At 44.5% G+C, this 21733-nt stretch overlaps 3 protein-coding genes across 5 annotated transcripts in view; 2 read left to right on the top strand and 1 right to left on the bottom strand.

Moving 5' to 3' along the window:
* Positions 1–1210, top strand: part of LOC103385674 (UTP3 small subunit processome component) — a 4562-nt gene extending 3352 nt beyond the window's left edge. The window contains 4 exon segments of the mRNA XM_017036938.2: positions 1–127; positions 210–270; positions 629–736; positions 866–1210. The exon segment at positions 1–127 is cut by the window's left edge and continues 4 nt beyond it. Of these exon segments, the coding sequence (XP_016892427.2) occupies positions 1–127; positions 210–270; positions 629–736; positions 866–955 (386 nt within the window). The 3' untranslated portion in view covers positions 956–1210.
* A 122-nt stretch (positions 1211–1332) lies between these two features.
* On the bottom strand, positions 1333–4090 carry ppcs (phosphopantothenoylcysteine synthetase). 3 transcript variants are annotated; one of them, XM_008319624.3, is made up of 4 exons: positions 3975–4090; positions 2346–2880; positions 2168–2271; positions 1333–1990 (listed from the first exon to the last, which is right to left on the bottom strand). In XM_008319624.3, exons 2-4 carry the CDS (start codon positions 2875–2877, stop codon positions 1664–1666), a joined length of 963 nt encoding a protein of 320 aa, XP_008317846.1. In that variant the 5' UTR covers positions 2878–2880; positions 3975–4090; the 3' UTR covers positions 1333–1663. The 3 variants fall into 3 exon arrangements, with proteins under 3 accessions (XP_008317846.1, XP_024915893.1, XP_008317845.1); XM_025060125.1 differs by lacking the exon at positions 3975–4090 and adding an exon at positions 3648–3957; XM_008319623.3 differs by lacking the exon at positions 3975–4090 and adding an exon at positions 3050–3957.
* Positions 4091–5780: 1690 nt separating this feature from the next.
* Positions 5781–21733, top strand: part of foxj3 (forkhead box J3) — a 51460-nt gene continuing 35507 nt past the window's right edge. The window contains exon 1 of the mRNA XM_008319622.3: positions 5781–6133. The gene's annotated coding sequence lies outside the window, so the exon portion shown is untranslated. The remainder of the gene's footprint in view (positions 6134–21733) is intronic.

Raw genomic sequence — 21733 nt, forward strand, 5'->3', positions numbered from 1 at the left:
AACCCGTGTCTGACTCTGAGGAAGACTCCGACTCGGACCTGGACGAGGAAGCAGCGCTGCGTTTCTACAGAGAAGCAGAGGAGCGCGTGACGTTGAAGAGGAAGAGCAAAAACCCTGAAGCTAAAGAGTGAGTGGGATTTTTAAAAATGTTTTCAAAAGAACTGTTGGTCAGAGATGATTTTCACTGAATTCATATGAATTTATCACAGACGTGAAGACGATGACGAGGAGGAGCTGCTCCCAGAGGCCAAGAGAGGAATCACATACCAGGTACCAAGATGGAGGACGGTCTTCATGTTGGACAGTCGTGTTCATATAAATGACTGAGACGTGTTGGTGTTCCTCCAGGCTCTGGAACTGTTTAAAAGGAACTCGTACTGTTCGTCATGGATCAAACATTATTTCAGTTCTGCTCCGTTTCCCAACATCCAGGAGGATTTAGTTTGAACATCTTTAGGCTTTATAGATAGTCATCCTGTGGCATTAGGGCGCCACCTGCTGGACTACATTTTATTCACAGTATTGTAAAAACATCCAAACTAGGAGGAGGATTCTGAGTGATTTTCTTAGTGAATTTTCTAGATGTTTCTAAGAGTTTATTCTCCGTGTGTTTCCGTCCGTTTCACAGATGGCTAAAAATAAGGGTCTGACACCAAAGAGGAAGAAGATTGACCGAAACCCCCGAGTCAAGCACAGAGAGAAGTTCAGACGAGCCAAGATCCGCAGAAAGGGACAGGTTTGTGTTCTAAAACAGGGCGTGATTATTATTGTTTATTATTGTTGTTGTTGTTGTTGTTGTTGTTGTCGTCCTTTGTTTGTTAGCGGCCGTACATCATCTGTTCTCATCCCTTGTTTTTGTCACCAGGTCCGACAGGTGCGTCGTGAGGAGACCAAGTACAGCGGAGAGCTTTCTGGTATTCGTGCTGGAGTCAAGAAGAGTGTGAAACTTAACTAACCACAACGAAGGGTTAATATTTGATTGTGGTGGTTAACTGTAAGTCAGCCTTCTGGTCAAACCGTCCTGTTTTACCTGTGACTAGTTCAACTGTTGTCTTTATATAAAGACACTGAAACCTGACAGACGCTGTTCGTTTCATTACTACAGAAACATTTCCTCTGCTGAGTTACTGTTAGACCTGCAGTATTTAAGATTTTAAAAAACACATACACAGATTTCTAGAATCCTTTAAATAAAAACCGTTTGACACGTTTTCCTGTTTAATTTTTCTAAAAATATGAACTATTTCTGCTCCAATCAGTGCAGTTATTTTCACGGTGAAAGTCCATGATACTGTTACATCATCGTCTCACACGACAGAAAACATTGAATCATTTTTGATAAATGTTTTAATAAAGCCCATGGAGGCTCTGTCATGGTTTGTGACTGTATTTTAACAGCCACAAAATGCAGAGCGACCCCTGGTGGTGAGAACCATATCAAAATAATAGAAAAAAGCTTTAGCTCAGAGTGGTTTTTAGACACGGATACAGACTGAACCCTAGAACACCACAGGAAAGGCAGCGGTGCATTATGGGACATGGTTCAGTCATTTGGTTCATGATGCAGAACTAAAGAGTCTGGAAAGAAAAAGGTGTCTTTCACTTCCTAACAGCCATACTTCAGGTCACGGTGGGAGGAGGAGTCAGAGGCGCCGCTGAAACATCAACTGGTTTGTGGAGTTATGAACTTGTCGTGCGCAGACGTCAGGTTGTCCACGATCCTCTCCTCGATCTCCACCCCGTTCTTCGTCTGCTCCTCTGTGAGGACGAGCTCAGTCTCAGTCTCGGGGGTCACCACCATCACGTAGCCCCGTCGAGAGTCCAGTACGTTGGCCACCACCACCTGGTGCCGGTACGTGTCCAGAGCCTGTCGAGCCTTGTGCAGCAGGATGGACGGATCAGTCTCCAGTTTGAAGGAAATGACGAAGGCCTGAGGAGCCCAGTCCTTCACCAGGGGGGACAGAACCTTAGGGACCATCTTTAGGCTCAGCTGAGAGAGAGAGAAACAAAAATCACACAACAGAAAGTCAGCATCAGCTGGTTCAGTGACTGGACCCTCAGTGGGGTCAAACCTGAGCTGAACCTGACATCGGTCTACAGTCACTGTCCTGACCAGTGACTGACCACCAGTACCAGATCAAAAACAGGAACGGTGAATCCCACTCACTTGAAGAGGACCATTAGAGGATTGGATTTTATGTTCAGGCATCTCAGACGCAGGGATGTAAAAGTCAGACACAGCTGCAGCCAAATAAAACATGGCCTTTGGTCCTGTACAAGAAAGCGTTAGTGAGCAGCTTAGAAATCATTCAGACTCTTACTTGAACCGTGTTGTTAAACTGCACCTATTCCGCTGAGCGCCTGTGCTGCTGCCTTGAGGAGGTGCAGATACTCTGACAGAGTGTTGAACTCCACCGGCAGGAGGAGCCCGCTTTCTTTCACTTCCTGGTACCTCTTCAGAACTTTGGCAATGTTTGGCAGCTGCTCTTGGTCGACCAGCACGTCCACAGAGTGACCCGACGCTTCATCACCTCTGAACTGTAAGGCATCCATCATGGCTACTGTTGAGAAATGATGGGTGTAAGGATACAGGGAGCGGTGTCTGTGCAGGAAGACGACGGCGTATCCTGAGTCCAGGAAGTACTCTGCTGACGAAGCTCCTCGTCTGCCGCTGCTGAAGTTGTCCAGGAAGCGAACGGTGCGAGACTCCAGAGGAACTTTAGTGCCTCCTGACGTGATGAGAACCACTTTGTGACCGGCTTCAGCGTGACACTGGGCAAATGCGGCCATCTTCTCTTTGACCTCCCCAACGTGAGACGGAGCGGCAAATTCCTCGGCCAGCTTCCCATCGATTGAAGACATTCTGGGTTTAGCCATGACCTGAAGAGGGCAGGAGAGTGGCACCTCAGCCTTACTGTAACCATGGCAACGTCAGTATATCACTAGTGATATTTAACCTAATCCTGACTGTCATTGGACTGTGGGAAAAACAAGGAGAACCAGCGGTGAATAAAACCCACTGCACCACCGTGTGGCCCAACATGCTTACCAAATGTACTGGTTTCATGACACATTATTTTCCAAGGCTGATTTCTCTGGGTTTCTGCCCAGGCTCTTCATGACGTTTACATGAGCTGGTGTGAAAGTTTCAACCACCTCTAAAACGTAGTTGTTTACAGACTCCAAAGATGGCCGTTCTTTGACTCCTTTGTTTTTGTTGTCATCAAAGCTTCGTAAACATTCTCAGTCAAACCTTCTGCCTTTTTTATTAGAGGTCAGTAACAAGAGGAACTGGGGTATTTAGTGATATACAGTATCTGTACACACTGATGTGTATGACGGCGTGTGGTGGTGGAGTGGGTCGGGCTGTTGCCTTACAACAGGAAGATCTCCTTTCCATCTGCCCGCGGTAGCCAATAGTTCATGTATTAAGTTTGAGCGGGTGGAAGAAAACTAACGTTTGATTGGATTAAGACAATTAGACCCCGCCCCTTCTTATCAAAACTACATTTGACCTCCGGTCTTTGTTATTCTGTGTTCATCCACAACATTCTAATATGACGTGTAGTCTGAGCTAATGTCGGAGAAGCATCAACCAGACGAAACCAGTCTGAAAGGATTCAATCAATTATAAAGATAACTCTGACCCGGGTTTGGTACCAAGACGTCTGTTCGGCCCTTAGTTAATGAGTAATCCAGTTTTAAGACTTGTACTGCGGGTACAACTTCCAGGGAAGGGGTTAAGAAAAGGTTGCCAGATCTGCTCCAGTGTTCATCTTTGTCCGTACAGATATACACTTGTGTTCACTGTTGACTAACTTGACAGCGGTCAGGACACTGTCTACAGCTACATATTAGCACCGCGAAACTTCGTCTGCGATTAAAGTAACAACAACGGTAAGAAAACCAATAACACGTAAGAAAACCAAGCGTTTTGTGAAAACGATTCATATATTAAAGTAGAAATATCTTACGATATTACTAAGGTCGATATGGAGTCACAGCTTCACAACTTCTGCATTTCCGGAAACAAGAGTGTTTCTTCTTTGGCCTTTGAAAGTGCAATTTAAACTCACCAGCGTCCCCGAGTGGACATTGTAGAAACGTTAACTCACAACGGTGCTTTTCATTACAGAAGATAGCAACAGCAGGGCATCTGTTACATTCCTACCTCAACATTACGACGTGACGCAAGTTATGTAAGTTTTTCCCTTGAGATAAATGTCGGGAAATAAACAAAGCTGTGAAATGATCACTGATAAATAACCAAAATAACCTGGTCTGAAACCAGGTTAAACTGAACATTTAAACAGAAAGATGTGTGACATTATGGACCTTTAAAGGGAAGTGTCAAATGTTTAAGAATGAATTGAAATTCCCCTGTGACCCACATCGAGTCAGTTTGACTAAACGTCTTACGAATCACTTGATGAAAATACATAAAATAAAATATAAACACATACAATACAATACAATAAAACAACTGTAATTACCTAAACTGTCGTGCAGGAGGTGCTGTTGCCCTGCTGAATCAGTTGATCAGACCAGCGAACGAGTATCGTCATTCACTGATTCTCCCTGTCCACAGTATTTAGAATATACTGTATGTAATTAAAATTTAATTACACAAAACGTACGCAGTGTCTCATAAAAAACAGAAACAGATGAATTGAGTTCATAAAATGAACAAAGAACAAGTTTTCTGAAAAGTATAGTTTACCACTCGAAAAAGTATCTCATCTGTCAATCTGGACATTGATGCCTGAAACAGACGTAAAATGAGAACGGTTTATGAATGGTCCATGTTTGGACTGATGATGATGGAAGTTTTGACTAATCAGAGACCCGTGAATTTCCTATATATTTATAGTGTACATTTCACTGGCATGTGGGTGATGTTGTAAGACATCAGCTCTTCAGGTGGATCTGTGGATCGTTGTTTGTTTGGGTAGGTAGGCAGGCAGGTAGGTAGGTAGGTAGGTAGGCAGGTAGGTATGTAACTCTATCACCTCTGTTTGCTCTGTTGGCAGGTAGGTAGGTAGGTATGTAACTCTGTCACCTCTGTTTGCTCTGTTGTAGTACTTTTGTTTTTGTTTTATCTTTTCAAAATAGTCATGTTTATTTAACAACCCTGTTCAATGAGAGGACGTGTGTATGACAACAACATCACAAAGTTTTCATTACCCACCAACTGATGTTCACGTTCGTACGCCACATACATTGATGTGATAAAAATACACACTGGCTCTCAAATGAAATACAACTTTCATCACACGTCACCTCTAATGTGATATTTACGTAATATGTGGAACATTGCACTACATTCAAGTTAGAATCCTTTTTTAAATATTTCCATTTTATATTTACCACATTTCAGGAGAATTTGATTATGCAAATATCTGAGGTGCATGTTGCAAAACATGGTAATATGGTGACACCAAAATTTAAAACTATTTTTCAGCACTGTTTAGGTGTTTATGTGAATAAATTTGAACTTTTGAGCAGTTCAAACATTGTTTAAGTCAACAGGGCTCCAGCTGTCATGATATGGATATACAAACTAGATTATTTGTAATAATAATAACTAGGTTATTTACTAGATTTAGAAACGTGTAGAACTCTAGCAGTGCTCTGGTTTTGTTCAAGATGACTTTTTTTCATAGTTTATTTTGAAAATATGTTTTAATGAAGTGACTATTCCGTTGTGGGCTCGAATGTTTTACCACGCGCTAGTTTCTGTGGCGGCAGAGTTATCGAGACAGAGAGAGGGGGAAAACCTAACTGTGAGTCGTCGCTGGGGAAAGTAGTTCCGGCCACTTTTATCCAAACGCGGTGGAGGGGGAGTGGGGCAGAGACCCGGATGTTGGCACGGCCGCGGACAGAAAGGCGAACGAGAGAAGGCGGAGAGAGGCTGAGCAGGAGACGCCACGGCACCGCGGGTTACACCGGCGAAGCTACGGTCACAGCAGCTCTAAATACAACAGGAAGACACTGTCAGAGAACACGGACACTCCTGGGGGAGTCCCGCTAGCTGACGGAGAGGAGCTTAAAGGAAGGGGAGGGGGCACTTACAGTGAAACTACCGTGAGGATTTTACCAGGGAGCCGCCGTCACACAGCAGCTTTCACCCAGAGTAAGTGAGCTACACGGGCATGGAAGTTACACTAAGGCCCACGAAATGGACGACTTTAGTGGTGAAGTGTGCGGTGCTAAAGTTCTGAGGACTGAGCCCAGTGAACAGGCCCCGAGACACCGTGACGGCCGTGCGGGGGGGACACGTTTTATTTTTCTTCCCGGAGTGTCGCTCGGTGTTGCGCCGTACTCAGTGTTATTCTACCCCGGGCGTGTTGCTGTAACTCTCCAAGTTGACAGCTCCCGTATTAGCCTGTTAGCTCCGACGTGCAACCGGTGACAACTGACAGCGCAACTTTGACAGTCGGAGAGCCACTTTGACCAGGCGGCTGGTTCTAGCAGAGCTCGGTCTGCGCTCCCCCCGGGGCCGGGGCTGAGTCTCGGCCGGGCTTCGTCTGCCTGGTGGGAATATCGTGCTTTATTCCCAGCACTCTAGCTGCTATCGTTAGCTAGCTGTTTGGTATGGTGAGACGTGTGTGTGTGTGTGTGTGTCAGTCAGACAGATAGACAGAGAGAGGGAGAGAGAGAGGGAGAGAGCTCTGGTCGTATTTGACTCACAGCTGTTGCAGCGTGTTTTCTCAACTGTCACTCGTCTGTTTCCCAGGCGGCCAATAAATTCCTCTCAAGAAATAATGGTCCTCGTAGGCAGAACCGCTCCAGCGGAATATGAACATATCTCTGGACTGTGCCGTGGCTGGAAAATCAACAAGTGCCGAACATGTACGAGGTCAATTCTGAGCCGTGTGTTTGATGACGAGGCCGTTGGTCGGTGTATAAATCCTCCGTGTCTCCGTGTTGATGCAGTTCAATGCTTGTTCTCTCTTCACGACCTGATGTCACGTCGTTCAGGGCAGACGCTGATCAGTTGTAACCGACCGAACACTAAACGACTACGGCATCTGCAGTAGTTCATAAAACAACAGCCGTGGTCAGTGGACGGCTGAGCCGTTCATTCAACTAGTGCTAGTTAGTAGTAGTTATCTTCACGATTAAAGGGCACGGAGGTGGTACGACATTTTTAACCAAGTAATTCCAATTCTCACGATATAGTTACATTTTATGACGATATCTGCATAGAAACGGTAGATTTCTGACTTTTTCTCCCATATTTGTCCATAAATCCACTCCCTCTCTGCAGGGGCTGCAGCAAAATCAGTTACAATGTGTTTGTTTTTTTGTTTTTGTGTTTTTTTAGTTGATAGTTCTTGTACAGTGTTCTTGGTTTAGATAAATCTGATCCATTAATTTGGTGAAAATATTTCCACAAAAAGTATAAACCATCTGAAACAGAAGGTCGGGATGGACCGTGACACCTCAGAACAGACGCTAAACCAACGGGCGTTTTATCAACAGCTGACTTTAGTCAGTGGTCACCTGCAGGTCATTTGTTCCACGGTGATGTTTTCTGTCTTAAAGTGTTGAGCCTACTTACAAAAAGAGCAGAAATCGACAAATTAGCCGCTGGTGGTTGTTTTAGTTCAGTTCATTTTTACTACAGCAGCAAAAATGATCCTTTCACGACCTGAAGGGTTAGAAAGAAAAAAAAGGGAAAATCGGGTAGAGTTGGTGAGTGCCCACAATCAAAGGTCAGACCTGGTTTGCTTCTTAATCACCCATCCTTTAAATAGCACGGCCACAGCCAGCGCTCTCGCGTGGAGCGTTGGTGCACGAGGCTGTAGAAAACACATGGTGTTCAGGTCCAGCACAGCAGGCAGAGAGTAGTGTGGCCTGATGTGACTGAAAACTGTCTTCATCTTTGATTATCCTGCTGCTGTTGTGTTCTGAGCTGAAGGTAAACCAACAAACAACCAACCAACCAACAACCATCCTCTGTGTGGTGTCATGGTGTTTCCACCTCCTTCACTACACGTTTCTCCGACACTTTATTCACAACTTGTTTGTAGACGGCCTGTTTCAGAGGATGCATGGGTTTTTTTAGTGAAGTGATTAAGAGAAAACATTAGAATGTTTCTAAGTCAATGTTAATAATGATTTATTCAATATTTTTGCCTGAAGGTTTAACACAGCAGAGTTCTGGTCAGTGAGTTGTTTGATATGATCAGATTTAAAACAATGTGTTAATAATTATTGACATGGGGTCAAAGTTCATCGATGGGTCAGTGGTGCATGAAGAGGACATGTTTTGGGTTGAATGTGCATGTGCAGGGTGTCAAGGGTCACCCGGCTGGTGTTGTACAGTGAATTGAAAATCAGCCCTTGCTGTTTGAATGCCAGCCCTTCATTTGGTATTCAATAGGTGGCTCGCTGCCTCGTCCCAGCGCACTCACAGGCTTTTTAATTTCTCCCCTTGTTGAAGTGATTATTCAAATTTCCATCTTTGAGACGCAGTTATCAGGATCCTGGAGGTACCCCAGCCTTTGGCAGCATCAATCCCCCCCCCCCGTCCTCCACCATGTGTAGTTGGACAGCACCCAACAGGTACCCTTTCTATCAGCCCTTATTAACAGCTACTTCTTTTCCCCTCTGGCTGAAAACCTATTGTGTTGTTTGATTGGCAGATGGCAATTTATTTATGAAGAAGGCTGATATTTTTTTTTTTTGGCATGCTGAAGTGGTGATGCTGTTGGTCAAAGGTCTTTGATTTGTTTTTTATGTTTTTACAATCCTTTTGGTGCCAATTCCTCACAGGACTGTTTGGAGTCTCTCTGCTCATGAATGTGAAGTTTTCAACTTGGAGTTTCTCTTCACGACGTTCACCGTCGTCTCGTCCTTCAGTGGGTTTTTCACCTTGAGTGTGGAATAAAATGAAGAAAAATATTCTTCAGTTGTTTTTTTTATTTAACAGCCACTGCCCAAAGTTAAGGCTGTCGTCTGAAGTAACGTGCTGCCTGTTAGATGTCTCCCCTCATTTCTGTACTTATAGCCGGTGAGAATGTTTGGCTCTTTTGAAGAGTTAGTAGGAAGGGAGCGACTCAGTCTTCATTAGCAACTCCGCGCATCACTAGAATGTAGATGAGCTAAGGAGCCATTCATCTGCAGGAAATGCCTCCCTGATTCCAATTTGAATCTTGTTTGCAGTCACATTGTGTGAGCCCACTTCTCCATGTTAAAGAAGTCTCTTTATGTGAGAGATCAGAGGGGGATAATTGCATTTAAGTGAACCTCATTTAGTGTTGGCCAGGGCAATTACTGTAACTGCAGTTCTAGGCATTTTGGGTGCCTGGAGCAGCTGTCATTGAGTCTTTCTAGCTGAGATATCAAATGGTAAATAGAATGACACTGGCACGGCATCATGGGAAACCACAGATCCTTGGATGGATTCTAATTAGTTTTTGCATATATTTTTTTTCTGCTCTATTTTTCATCCAGAGAACATAATTAAAAATGACAACAAATATGTTTTTCAGTAATGATTGAAAGTATGTTAATCTCAAGGTGGTGCAAGGTGAGAAAAGGCAGCGCCGTCTCTCCAGGCCAAACCCCTCTGGGCTCCAGGGACATATTTTATCTTTAATGTTATGCAGGAGCCAAATTTTGAGTTTTGCTCAGCTGGGTGCTTTAATCTATTTTTGCCCTAAATTAATGAATTTTTAAAGAGTGCCTCTCTGAATATGGGTGGATGAGGGAATGCAGCACTAGTACAGTTTTCTCCACCACCAACCCTCCTCATGGGATGGAGAGCACAAATTTACTGAAGCACCGCACTTTCATTTTTTATTCATCCAGCAACGCACTGCCTGGTTCTCCTGAGCCGCTCCTCCCAGATCTGTATGGATCTCTGTCTGTATAGATGCCTAATTATGTTAGAACGTTCTCCAGTTCACATCCTGGGCTGTGTTTGGACCATGTTTTCTTTGCTGAGACACACATTACTCTGATTCTGTTGGCCGTCGTTTTGACCGTACTTTATTTTAGATTGTATCAACATGATGTTACAGCCTGTAACTGTGCGCTGCAGGTGTGATTCTGTTGTCCAGAGGAGAACCAGTACCTGGGTCAACACAAACCTGAAATGGGTCAACCTAGTAAGTTTAATTGAAGTGGTTAGTTGCCTGGTATCTCCAGACCATTTATTTACATACATGTTTCATTTGAGATTATGAAGCCATTTGTGTTCCCAGTCTGACTGGTCGGGGCTGTTCTCTCTACAGGGGAACCACACTAACTACCCTGGGGCAAATTCACTTTCCTAGAAACTCTAAACTAAAAGGGGTTTTTTACCCACGTGAAATAAAATGCAGTTGCATTTTAAACTCGTAGGTGTCAGAATGAACACTTGAATAAAATTAAATACAACTGCAGTGATAAATGGCTTTTATGAAACATTTACGGAAAAATAAACAAAAATTCCCCTCGTAATGAGACACGTCGACTCCAGTGGTAGATTCTGATGCTCCTTTTAACCCCCCCCCCCCGTCCTCCCCCCCCCAGCTGCCGCTGTCTCTCCTGGTCCACTCTGCCGCCAATACAAGCTAATGAGTATTTAATTAAAATCTGTTTGATTTAATGGTACAGTTCGCAGAACCGTCGTTGATGCTCGCAGAAGTGACGTTAAAACTGGGAAACCCCTAAATACAAGAACTCAAACAGACACAGTATTTAATCTGCAATTAATGGAACATGTTTTGAATTCAAAATGTTTTTTTTTAAATGCAGAAATGTCATTTTGTTGTCTCTGTAGGAGTTATTCGTTGTTTCTTTATACACAGACCTAACATTGATGTCAAAAGACTCTTTGAGAGGTTGAAGTTGGCGCCCCCTGGGTCAGATTTGTTTTTTAAATACTTAAATAAATATTACATTTATTTAGAAAACTGTATTTTAAAAGCATTAATCGTCTAATCACGTTGTCCACATCCACATCTGTAGTTTATAATTAGGAAACTAAATATTAGGAAATGTTCAGGTTGAAATAGGAAATATTTTCAAAGGCAGAAGATAAAGAACTTCAGATATTTCAGATGGAATTCAAAATATTGGTAAAGGCATTCCTTCTCCGTGTGCTTGTGGTGTAGATGTTCTTTTGTTCAGTTCAGTGGATCTGTGGTGAAATCATCCACATGTAACATCCATGTTCTCCATGGTCGTTACATGTCAAATGTTACATGTACAAACGAGGAGCACCTGAGCTCGTGGTGTCCCAGTCCACTGTAGGACAACCTTTCTCACTGTGTCTCCAGGCTTTTTTGGATTGAAGGTTTTCCTTGTGGCGGTGACAGTAAATAGACTACAGTACTCTTTACCACCTGCAGGGGTTACACAACTGGGCAACTTGTATGGTTTGCCCTTGAGTTAAATGCCCTCAGTACTTGTATGTTTTTCTTAAGGTTTTTCTGATTCTTCACTCTGCAGAAGAACAAGGAAGTAGTGACGCACAGAAGTATCTCCTCATCTGTCCTCTCCTGATCTGTCCTCTCCTGATCTGTCCTCTCCTGATCTGTCCTCTCCTGATCTGTCCTCTCCTGATCTGTCCTCTCCTGATCTGTCCTCTCCTGATCTGTCCTCTCCTGATCTGTCCTCTCCTGATCTGTCCTCTCCTGATCTGTCCTCTCCTGATCTGTCCTCTCCTGATCTGTCCTCTCCTGATCTGTCCTCTCCTGATCCCGTATCAATCTCCTCATTGATCAGTTATTGATTATTTCTCACCAATTCCCAGTCCAATATGGAGACAAATGAAGATCTTTCCGTGATGAGAGTTGAACATTTTTTCAACCACATTTTAAGAATCCTCAGTGTGGTTGAGCTGCAGACTCTTCATCACTGAGTGACGATGATGACTCACGCTGCCTGGGCCGCCTCCTTTTCAGTCAAAACCAAACCAAACCAAACCAAAACGCCACCACTGTTTCAGTAAGAGAACTGTAACGATGAATCAGGAATGGATGAAAAATCGATGAAAAATCTGTGACGTTTCACATCGATTTAAATAAAAATGAATCGTGACACAAAGTTTAAGGAGGAGGTTGCGTTCTCTCAGAGTCACACTCTGAGCCTGAAGTTAGTGAGTTGGTGCAGCTGCTGTGATCATCCTCATCGATGTTGAGGTTCAGCTACAGTCTGTCAGTCTAATCAAACTATAACTTCATCACAACAAGTGGTCTACAGACTGCAAAGACCAGGGAATATGAGAGTTTCATCCAGACTGTCGGCTGTAGTGAACTTTTCTGTTGGACATTCGCTCAGTTTGAAAGAAAAAGAGAGAAAACCTTTAGCTGCTAAAACCGTAACGTTTCCTTCCACCCATTTGGTGACTGGCTCTGTGTCAAAGCTGAGGACGGCGTACGATTTGTCTACGCAAGTGTGAATATTTTATCGTATCCTTATTGCAGTATTAAAATACCATCACACGTAGTACCTCCTCCAGCAGTCGGGCAGTTATGAATTGTTTGCGGAGCTAATTCCTCCTCTAAAGGATCCTGCTTGTTTACTGCAGACGTGTTAGTGTTTATGAAGGAGGCGTCCGCCTGTTCTGACAGGCTGGTTTCTGTGTACAGTCAGACAGAGGTGGTGAACAGCAGCTGGCACCGGTGGTTCTGCTTGACTTGGTTAAGTTAATGTGTTAACAACCCAGTCCACGTCCTGCTGGCAGCTGTTTAAAACTGCAGTATTTTAGTAAGACAGTGACACCCTGTCCTGGTTCTGGTTCTGGTTCTGGTTCTGGCTGACCAGGGTTTGGACACTATATACAAAAAGTCAGTTATGGATGATTTTAATACAGATTACAGAATACAAGATAATCTGTGACGCTGAGATACAACTTAGACTGTCTGAGAATAATTAGCCCATTCTGTAATAATGAAGTTTAGTAATAATTAGAACTTTACTGTTAAATCTGCTGCAACAGGTTGTATGTGGTTCCTCTGGGAATCGAACCCTGAACCACTAAGCTAAGCTAAATATGTCAGAGTGCTTTATTTATATTCATTCTAAAATAATAATAATAAAAATATAATTATATAATATTGGATGTTTGTCCAAGTAAAATAATACTTTTTACTACAGACCAAACAACTGACTAAAACTGACTAATATGGTGTTTGACATGTAAGGCTGGAGCGGAGTGAGTTCTGCAGAAGCAGCGATGGTAGGAAACGGTGTGTGGTAGTTTAGTGGAGCAGAAATGTTACCTGCTGTCATCGTCCTGTCACTCATTATTCTTATTTGTCGCCGTGTTTTCAGTGTGAAATCAGATAAATAGTCTTTAGATGTTGAACTTGGATTCTTCATGTGTGAGTCAGAAAACCCCGAGCTGAGGCCAGAGTGTGTGTGTGTGTGTGTGTGTGTGTGTGTGTGTGTGTGGAGCTGGAGGAAATGTTGATCTTTGAGGATCAGGAAACACACACACACACGGTCCAGACTGGATCCTGACCCATCAGTTCACTGCCTGTTTTTGCTCCAGCTCTTGGTGGTTTTTTTAGTTTTTGTTTAATTTGCACTTCTGTTTCTCTCTTTTGAGCCGTACTTCTCAGTGCAGCACGTCAATAGTGGATTCAAAAGAATGCATCTTGTTACTCTGATGACTCATACTTCCTCTGCCCTGCTTGCCTCTCCCTCAGGGTGGAAGAATGAGAGGACAGAGTTGTTGGCTGGGGGAGGGGCTCTGAGCGTTAGACCAGGCTGTTCGTGTCAGTTGACCAACAGAATTCCGGAAGTATAGGTGAGCTGATCTTTGGGTTGAAGCAAACGTCCCCCCCCTGTGGTTTTGTGACCAGGCTGAGTCACAGCTTTCAAAAAGTAACAGTTTGAAAATGTCACGCTTGTTTTTGACCCCCTGGGGGTAAGAAGAAGGAGAAGCCTTGAGCGTCAGCCTGGAGAGTCCAGGACATCAGCCTGGAGAGTCCAGGACTGCACCTGCAGTCAGACTTATCTGTGCTTCACTCTGGTTACATTTACATCCTGGGATGAAATACGGGTCTGCATCTAGTTACCAGCCTGAAATGAACCTCAGGAGGCTGCACTGTGATTGGCTGCACCGTGTAAATGTTCAAATGCAGTTAAAAGTCTTACATGAAATCTTTCTAGCTGAATATCCTCCAGCTGTGCCTGCAATTTGATATCAGATTGTACGCTGCACAAAGCAGCAGAGTTAAAAGAGAAGTTGATTATATTTATGATACAAATGGACTAGTATTAGTAAACCATTAGGCCCTTCTTAGCTCCCTCTCTCTCCCCGTCTCTCCCTCTCTCTCCCTCTCATACCTGCTCTTCTTGGTCTCCTGCCAGAGTCTATGACTCACAGGAGACTGAGTGACCTACTTTTAAAGTCTTCTAGGAGTGCCAGAAGATCTTTTTTTATTTGCAAGGCGGTACACTAGATAAATATAAGTCAATTAAAGTTCTTTAATGCACCTTTTTTTGGGGTTTTGCCACCTTTGGGCTGTGACCCACGCAGGATTCCCTGCACTATGCAAAGGAGAGAAGATTGGTAGTAAACTGTTGAGCTTCCATGTCAAACCTGGTCCACTGCTGCTGTGACTTTATTATCAAGTCAAAGAATACCCTCGTAATCCTGCAGCGTCTGCGTACTTTTCAGTTTCACCTTCCTAGATTATCCAGATCGTCCAAGCTTTCGGTTGAATGTTAAGAATGAAACGGCATGAATCAGTGGAGGTGTTCCCAAAGCCCTGTTGGTTTGTTTTAGTGTTGGTAAAGTGTTGGCTCTGGAGCTAAGGTTTGTACCGTTGGTCTTAAGTCTTATTTGGATGAGGATGAAGGTATTAGCCCGTGGTCTTTGAATCCTGGTTCGTGCTTTACCAACATATTTGTGTTGGTTTAAATTCCAGGTTGATCTTTAATAGCTGTTTTGTTGTTCCTCACTGACGCAGGCGTTAAACGTGTCGTTCACGGTTGTTCTGTTTCACTGCTACAAGCTTCAGTCGCTTTGATATGTCAGTTACGTTGTAATCTGCTGCCTCTGTCGTGACATGATTGGCCCCACAAATGCCCCCCCACCCCCACCGGAGTCCCTGCGGCACTCCCGCTCCGGGGTGTGTTCACTCACTTCTTCAGCTTCCCCTAAAGCTGACGTTCATCTCTGCTCGTCCTCACTGTTTCCTCCCTCGTCTTATTAAGATTGTGTGAGGGGGGGGGGGGGGGGGGGGGGGGGGGGGGGGGGGTGCACTGCACTGGTTAAATGTATTTAAAACTCAGTGCTAGTTCAGTATGATAACGTAGCGTAGGTGAAGTTGAAGTCTTTAACACCACACATCTACTACTGTCAGTCTTTCTGTAGATATTCTTTTTTTATAAAGAGGCAGTTTAACACCAAACATTTTCAAGTTCTTAATGTTATTTTCTGTCTGTGCTGTCAGTGACTCACAGACATGCGACGGAGCTGAGTTGTTCTATTGTGCAATTAAAAAGAAAATACTGCAGCTGCCCATAAAAGTGAAAATGTTTTGGTTTTTTTTAACCCCTTCGACTGTGACTGTACTGTTTAACTGAGTCTGGACGTTAGAAAATAATTCATAGATTACAAAATCATCAAGGAAAAAAACCACGTTAGGCCACGTTAAGGTGTATTTTGGATATGAAGCTGGTGGCTGTGATTAGGTGTGACTGTGGGCGGAGCCACATGTAGCTGTTAGCAGAGTTACCGCGGCCGCAAGGCATTGATGAGAAGTGTTCATGAATGTTGGGGAGAAATCAGATCCTCAGCTGAGTGTCTGTGTATTTATCAGCCCTCAGTCAAAGTCTCAGTGTTAGCCTGAAGGGGCCGCTCGTACTGCGTCATTAATATCGGAGGCAAAATCCACCGGATACACACAGCAGAGCTGTCAGTCCTTCAACATCGGTTCCACTAAATTAAAAGGTTAGATAAAGGGATTGGCTTGATCAAGCTTCAAGATATTCCCGTGTCAGAAGACGGAAAGAAAACAAACCAAACCAACTTATGGAAACACGTCGGGCACAAACGCATTATCGACCCATTGGATTAATAGTGACTTTATGGTAACTGTTGTGTGAGAGTGTGTTGTTACCCAACCCTGTGAATGAGTCATCTTCACAGCGGTTGTTCATCTGTCAACCAAAAATGAAACGTGGAGTTTTGTTTCTCTTTTTCCGAGAATTGGTATCTGTTTAAAATAGGATGAACATCTGGTGCTACTAGTACTGGAGTACTCTACGGTGTAGTACTCCAAATATTTCATTTGACAATTTAAGAAGTATCAGCGCTGAGGTCACCTTATGGACAATACTGTTGTCATTATTGATGTTCCATTCACTACATATCATTTTAAAACATTTGTCCTGAACCTGTTTTAACATTTAAGTTCAGACTGGTAATTTAGGAGACGAGTGTTTTTATTGACAGGCCTGGGATTTGAGCCCAGCAGGAAAATCTGACCAAAATGAACTCCACCGTCAGACTAAAGACTAATCTAATCTGATCTAATCTAATCTGATCTGATCTGATCTGATCTACTCTACTCTAATCTGATCTGATCTGATCTGATCTAATCTGATCTGATCTGATCTAATCTGATCTAATCTGATCTGATCTGATCTCATCTCAGGAGTCAACCTGGGCAGATACGGTGCCTTTAATCTGAATAATCTGAAGTGTGGCTAGACAATATATATATCAAGGTTTTAACATATATTGATATATTTTTATTCACATATATATATATATATACCTGTACTGTTGTCCAAAAATATTTCTTATTTCTAAAATATTCAGTTTGTCTATTTCTGGCTGTTTGTCTTCTCTCCGTCTGTCTGTTACCTCACTCTCACTGTTGCCCACTGTTGCCCACTGTTGCCCACTGTTGCCCACTGTTGCCCACTGTTGCCCACTGTTGCCCACTGTTGCCCACTGTTGCCCACTGTTGCCCACTGTTGCCCACTGTTGCCCACTGTTGCCCACTGTTGCCCACTGTTGCCCACTGTTGCCCACTGTTGCCCACTGTTGCCCACTGTTGAGGTGCTTCTGTTGTTGACACGGTCTTTGTCTTTGTACGTCATGAATCACGTTTTATAAAATACTTCTCAGTTTACCGTTACAGTCTTTACACATCTTCACTGTGATTGGTTCAACTACTGACCTCACCGGCAGTCTGTAGCAGTCTGTAGCAGTCTGTCAGTCTGTCAGTCTGTAGCAGTCTGTAGCAGTCTGTAGCAGTCTGTAGCAGTCACACCGCTACAGACCAGCGTCCGTCGACGTCCGTCGATCGACCACACACACAAAAATAGATGGTGATCCGTCAGAGGGGTTGATGGTTTCTCTGGGGAAACGCAGAGCTGTGGAGCAGGACCCCTGCTCCCTGAGCCTCACCCTGAGCCTCACCCTGAGCCTCACCCTGAGCCTCACCCTGAGCCTCACCCTCCTTCCTCAGGTGAGGCTCCGGTGGTTCAGAGGGAGGAAGGCTCCTGTCGGACTATTTGTTTTCTGCATAAAGATATATTTAATGTGAATGCAGTGCAGCTAAAGATTTCTCGTAGAGGTGTGTGTGTGTGTGTGTGTGTGTGTGTGTGTGTGCGTGTGCGTTTGTTTGTTGGCTGTGTCTGTGTCTCGAGCCCAAAGTTGAGCGCCTCCTGTCAGATGAGTGAAGCTGTGCAGAGGCAGCCACTGGGAGTTCTGTTTCATCTCCTCGTGCTGCTCTGGAGCAGACATGCAAATCCACTGTAATGAGCACACTCTGTGTGGTGAGGGTGCTGGTGGTATGTGGGGGGGGGGGGGGCAGGGGAGGGGGTTAGAGGGGCTGCATGGATGTGAAAGGATGATCTCAGGAATTTAAAGTAGTGAAGGTGGTTTTAAAGCGTGGAGGCTGCTGACGGAGGTGTTAGATAGTCTGGACTCTCTGACTGAGGACTGAAGGAAGACTTTCTTCTATAATTAGGACTCATCAGCTCCTCTCCCTAATTGGTCATGCACCAAAGTGAAGAAACAAATGGTGTCATGTTAATTTGCCCAATCCTTTGCACTGTTAAGGTGTGGTGTGAAAACAGTGCATCATTGTCACTGTTAGTAGTCGATCTAATGAGGCTTCAGTGAGGAGGAGTCTGATGGTGACGAGGTCCAACATTCAGTCTGATGGTGACGAGATCCCACCTTCAGTCTGATGGTGACGAGATCCAACCTTCAGTCTGATGGTGACGAGATCCAACCTTCAGTCTGATGGTGACGAGGTCCAACCTTCAGTCTGATGGTGACGAGATCCAACCTTCAGTCTGATGGTGACGAGGTCCAACCTTCAGTCTGATGGTGACGAGATCCAACCTTCAGTCTGATGGTGACGAGGTCCAACCTTCAGTCTGATGGTGACGAGATCCCACCTTCAGTCTGATGGTGACGAGATCCCACCTTCAGTCTGATGGTGACGAGGTCCAACCTTCAGTCTGATGGTGACGAGATCCCACCTTCAGTCTGATGGTGACGAGATCCAACCTTCAGTCTGATGGTGACGAGATCCCACCTTCAGTCTGATGGTGACGAGGTCCAACCTTCAGTCTGATGGTGACGTCAGCGGCGCTGGTGGCGTCCAGCGACAGGAACGCTCTCAGACTCCTGCTGTGACCTGGTCTGATCCCCGTCTCCTTTGTTTACGTGTCTGAACTCAGACCCAAAAATATGGCACTGATACAGTTAGTAGAAGCAGATTACCCCGGAGTAGTCTGGGGGCAAACCACTCCTTTGTCGTTTTGTCTGTGTGTGTTTGGGAGAGAGAGAGAGAGGGAGAGGGAGGGAGAGGGAGACGGGGGAGGGGAGCTGAAAACCAAGAACCAGTGTAGCATTTTTAAATCACACTTCAGGGAGAAGAGGATGAAGAGTTGTGGTTGGCCACCACACATTAGTCGATGCCCAGGTTTCTCAGATCCTCCACCAACTGGGTGCTGCATACAGTAGTTTATGAAGATGCTAAAGGTTTTAATGTGGGTGACGTCCAAGAATAGTCCAGCTGCCGTCTAAGCATTAGTCTGTGTGGCGTGCCATAAAGTCCATTAGTCTGTGCTGGGCTGTCCAATATCTGAACCACCGTGGTTTTATTCACTCATAAAGAATTAAATACGCCGTCGATGTCGGGATCCTCCGGCCTCATCCAATAATGTAGAGCACTCAGGACTTGTGATGAGCTCTGCAGATCGATCAGAGGTTAACAGCCGCTCCAGCCACCGTACGTCTCACGGTCTTTGACTCTCCATAACTATTCTGAGGCCGTGGCACCTGGACTTTCTGCTGATGTCCTCCAGGACTTAACCGTACCATATCACGATACAGAATGAGCTCCAGTCAAACTGTGACTCCCATCACCAACTGGGAACACCAATGTTCATGCACATACTGCCCCCTACTGTCCTGGAGTGTGTCATGGTTTGACCAGTGACTTTAGGAGATAAATCTGCTCCTTTGCGTCTTGATGTGCGATTCATTTTGTTTGTGAATTGTCACGCACTAATATTGATTTTTTTTTTTGATTGATCGTTACATCCCAGTCTTTGATGCAAATTTCAGCCGTCGGTGTTTCTTCAAATCTGCAGTGACGTGTCGAACAGTTGGTGGTTTTTGTCACCAAATTCAGATCAATGTTTTTAATTCATTTTTTATTTGACAAGCATTTCTGTTTTTTTGTAATAGAATTTAAAGCCCTGTCAAATTGTAACCTCTGTATTGACTGAAGTGACACACTGTCAGGAGCTCAGACGTGAAGGCCGACTTCTTAATCTTACAAAGGTTAGTGCAGGTAAAAGCGCTTGTCACTCAAGTTCTTAGAAGAAGAAAAACGCTGAGGGAGGGGGGCTGGGGGGGAGGGTTCTAATTAGAAATCACTTTGTAACTGCCCCAAATAGTTTCCCAATAGTAGTGCAGTATTTCCGCCTGTGCCTGACGACACTTGCCTTGCTGTGTACTGGTACTCACTAAAGGGAGTTCCTGTGTTTTTGACGCCAGGCTCTGAGAGGGAGCGCTGGGTGGAGACGTCATCGGAGTTCCTCTGGGTGTCTGAAGCAGCTGTGGCCTCAACTTGCCTCTCAAACACATCGTTACTTGACACCAGTCCTGAATGTCTGACCTTGTTAAAAATGTACAGCATTCCTGTCAGTTCTTCAACACAGTCGTGAAACATCCACATTTACCTGACATGTTGTTTTTGTCAACACTGGTCAGTCTGGAAGTTTAGTTTAGTTTAGTTTAGTTTAGTTTAGTTTAGTTCAGGTCACGACACGTCTGTCGTTTGTGTGACCGTACGGTGATGATCAGGTTTGTTTGTTTTTTTTTTCTCAGGAACATGTCCCCTCACATGGAAGTTTTTGTTTTTTTTTCCACTACCTTCAGCCTGGAGGAACTTGAATGCTGTACTTGAATAAACACCAAGTGGAGCCACAGTCTTCTCTCATCCACACCCAGATAAATAGCAACATTGTTTCCAGGAAACCAAATTAATTGAAATGATCTGGATTAGAGGAAGGTGAGGAGAACAGGTACAGACACCCACAGCTGTCTGTGGCTGCTAAATAACAATCCTCGCTCCATCATACCACGCTGCGGGCTGCCGCAGTTTTACATTTTACAAATAAGCATTAAATGAAAACCAATCTGCCCGTAAATTACCCTGGAATTGCGGTGGAGGATGTCCAAGGAGTGTATTTGCGTTGTCCATCCAAATCAGACGATTCCTGGTCGAGGACCAGCACAACTTAATAACTGATTAGTTTTCCCATTAGTCTTTTTCAAATGTGTGATGTATATATTTGTGACTTAATAACTGATTAGTTTTCCCATTAAATGTGTGATGTATATATTTGTATTTATTTATTTATTTAGTGTTGTTGTTTTCCCCCGAGCTGTTGACTTTTGCCTCCCACATATTATCGTTTTGACAGAGTTATTGAGTCTCGGGGTCAAAGACTTGGTCAAACGTCTGTTTGGTTTTGATTCTCCACAGTATCTGCGTTATCACTGCAGGGATGTACACATCTGTTGGATACATGTTTCACTCCTACACCGCCACCTGTCTGTGGAACATGTAAAGGTCCTCGTCTGTGTGGGAGAGGAACTGTTTGTTCTCCGTTGTTCCTATTGAGACCGTCTAAAACACCTGGTACTGTTGAAAAAGAACATGTGAAAACACAGCTTTTTCAGTCCTGCATGTAGAAAAATCAAAGTTTACTTTTCCTAACGCTGCATCACAGATCTTTGGTTTATGAAGACAGTAGAAGACCAACCTCTGGTTCTCAGCCTCCACTGGTCCAGAGGTTCTCCTCAAACCTCTACTAATGTGGAGGCCTGTGTTGTTTGGCAGTTTGAGTCTTGTGAACCCTGACGTCGTCTCCGTGGTCTTTCCAGGCGTCTGAAGGGACTCACGTGGTCCACAGCCAACTCCCACATCTCCTACTGCTCTGATGTTCTGCCCCTCTGCCCCCTCTGTCTGCCCCTTCACCGGGGCGTCTCGTTTGGCCTTTTCCGGTTCAGTGAGAACTCTGAGGTTTGTTGACAACTTCCTGTGCTCCACGTTGAACTGCCCCACAGCCACCGCTCCACTCACCATTGATTGGCAGAGTAATTATGGGCCTGATTTGTTCAACCACAGGCAGAGTGGGATTTTAGGAGGGGCAGGAGGGGCAGGAGGAGCAGGAGGAGCAGGAGGAGCAGGAGGAGCAGGAGGGGCAGGAGGAGCTGGAGGAGAAGGAGGGGGAGGAG

The sequence above is a fragment of the Cynoglossus semilaevis genome, chromosome 11 (assembly GCF_000523025.1).
Source record: "Cynoglossus semilaevis isolate Cse_v1.0 chromosome 11, Cse_v1.0, whole genome shotgun sequence".
Classification (NCBI taxonomy): domain Eukaryota; kingdom Metazoa; phylum Chordata; class Actinopteri; order Pleuronectiformes; family Cynoglossidae; genus Cynoglossus; species Cynoglossus semilaevis.

Bases quoted from the DNA above. Each gene is read 5' to 3' on its own strand.
- ppcs (XM_008319623.3), bottom strand. The intron at 2,272-2,345 runs GTGCAGTTTAAC...TTTCTTGTACAG, and splicing joins ACAGGCGCTCAGCGGAATAG to GACCAAAGGCCATGTTTTAT. The intron at 1,991-2,167 runs GTGAGTGGGATT...TCTCTCTCTCAG, and splicing joins CCTCTAATGGTCCTCTTCAA to CTGAGCCTAAAGATGGTCCC.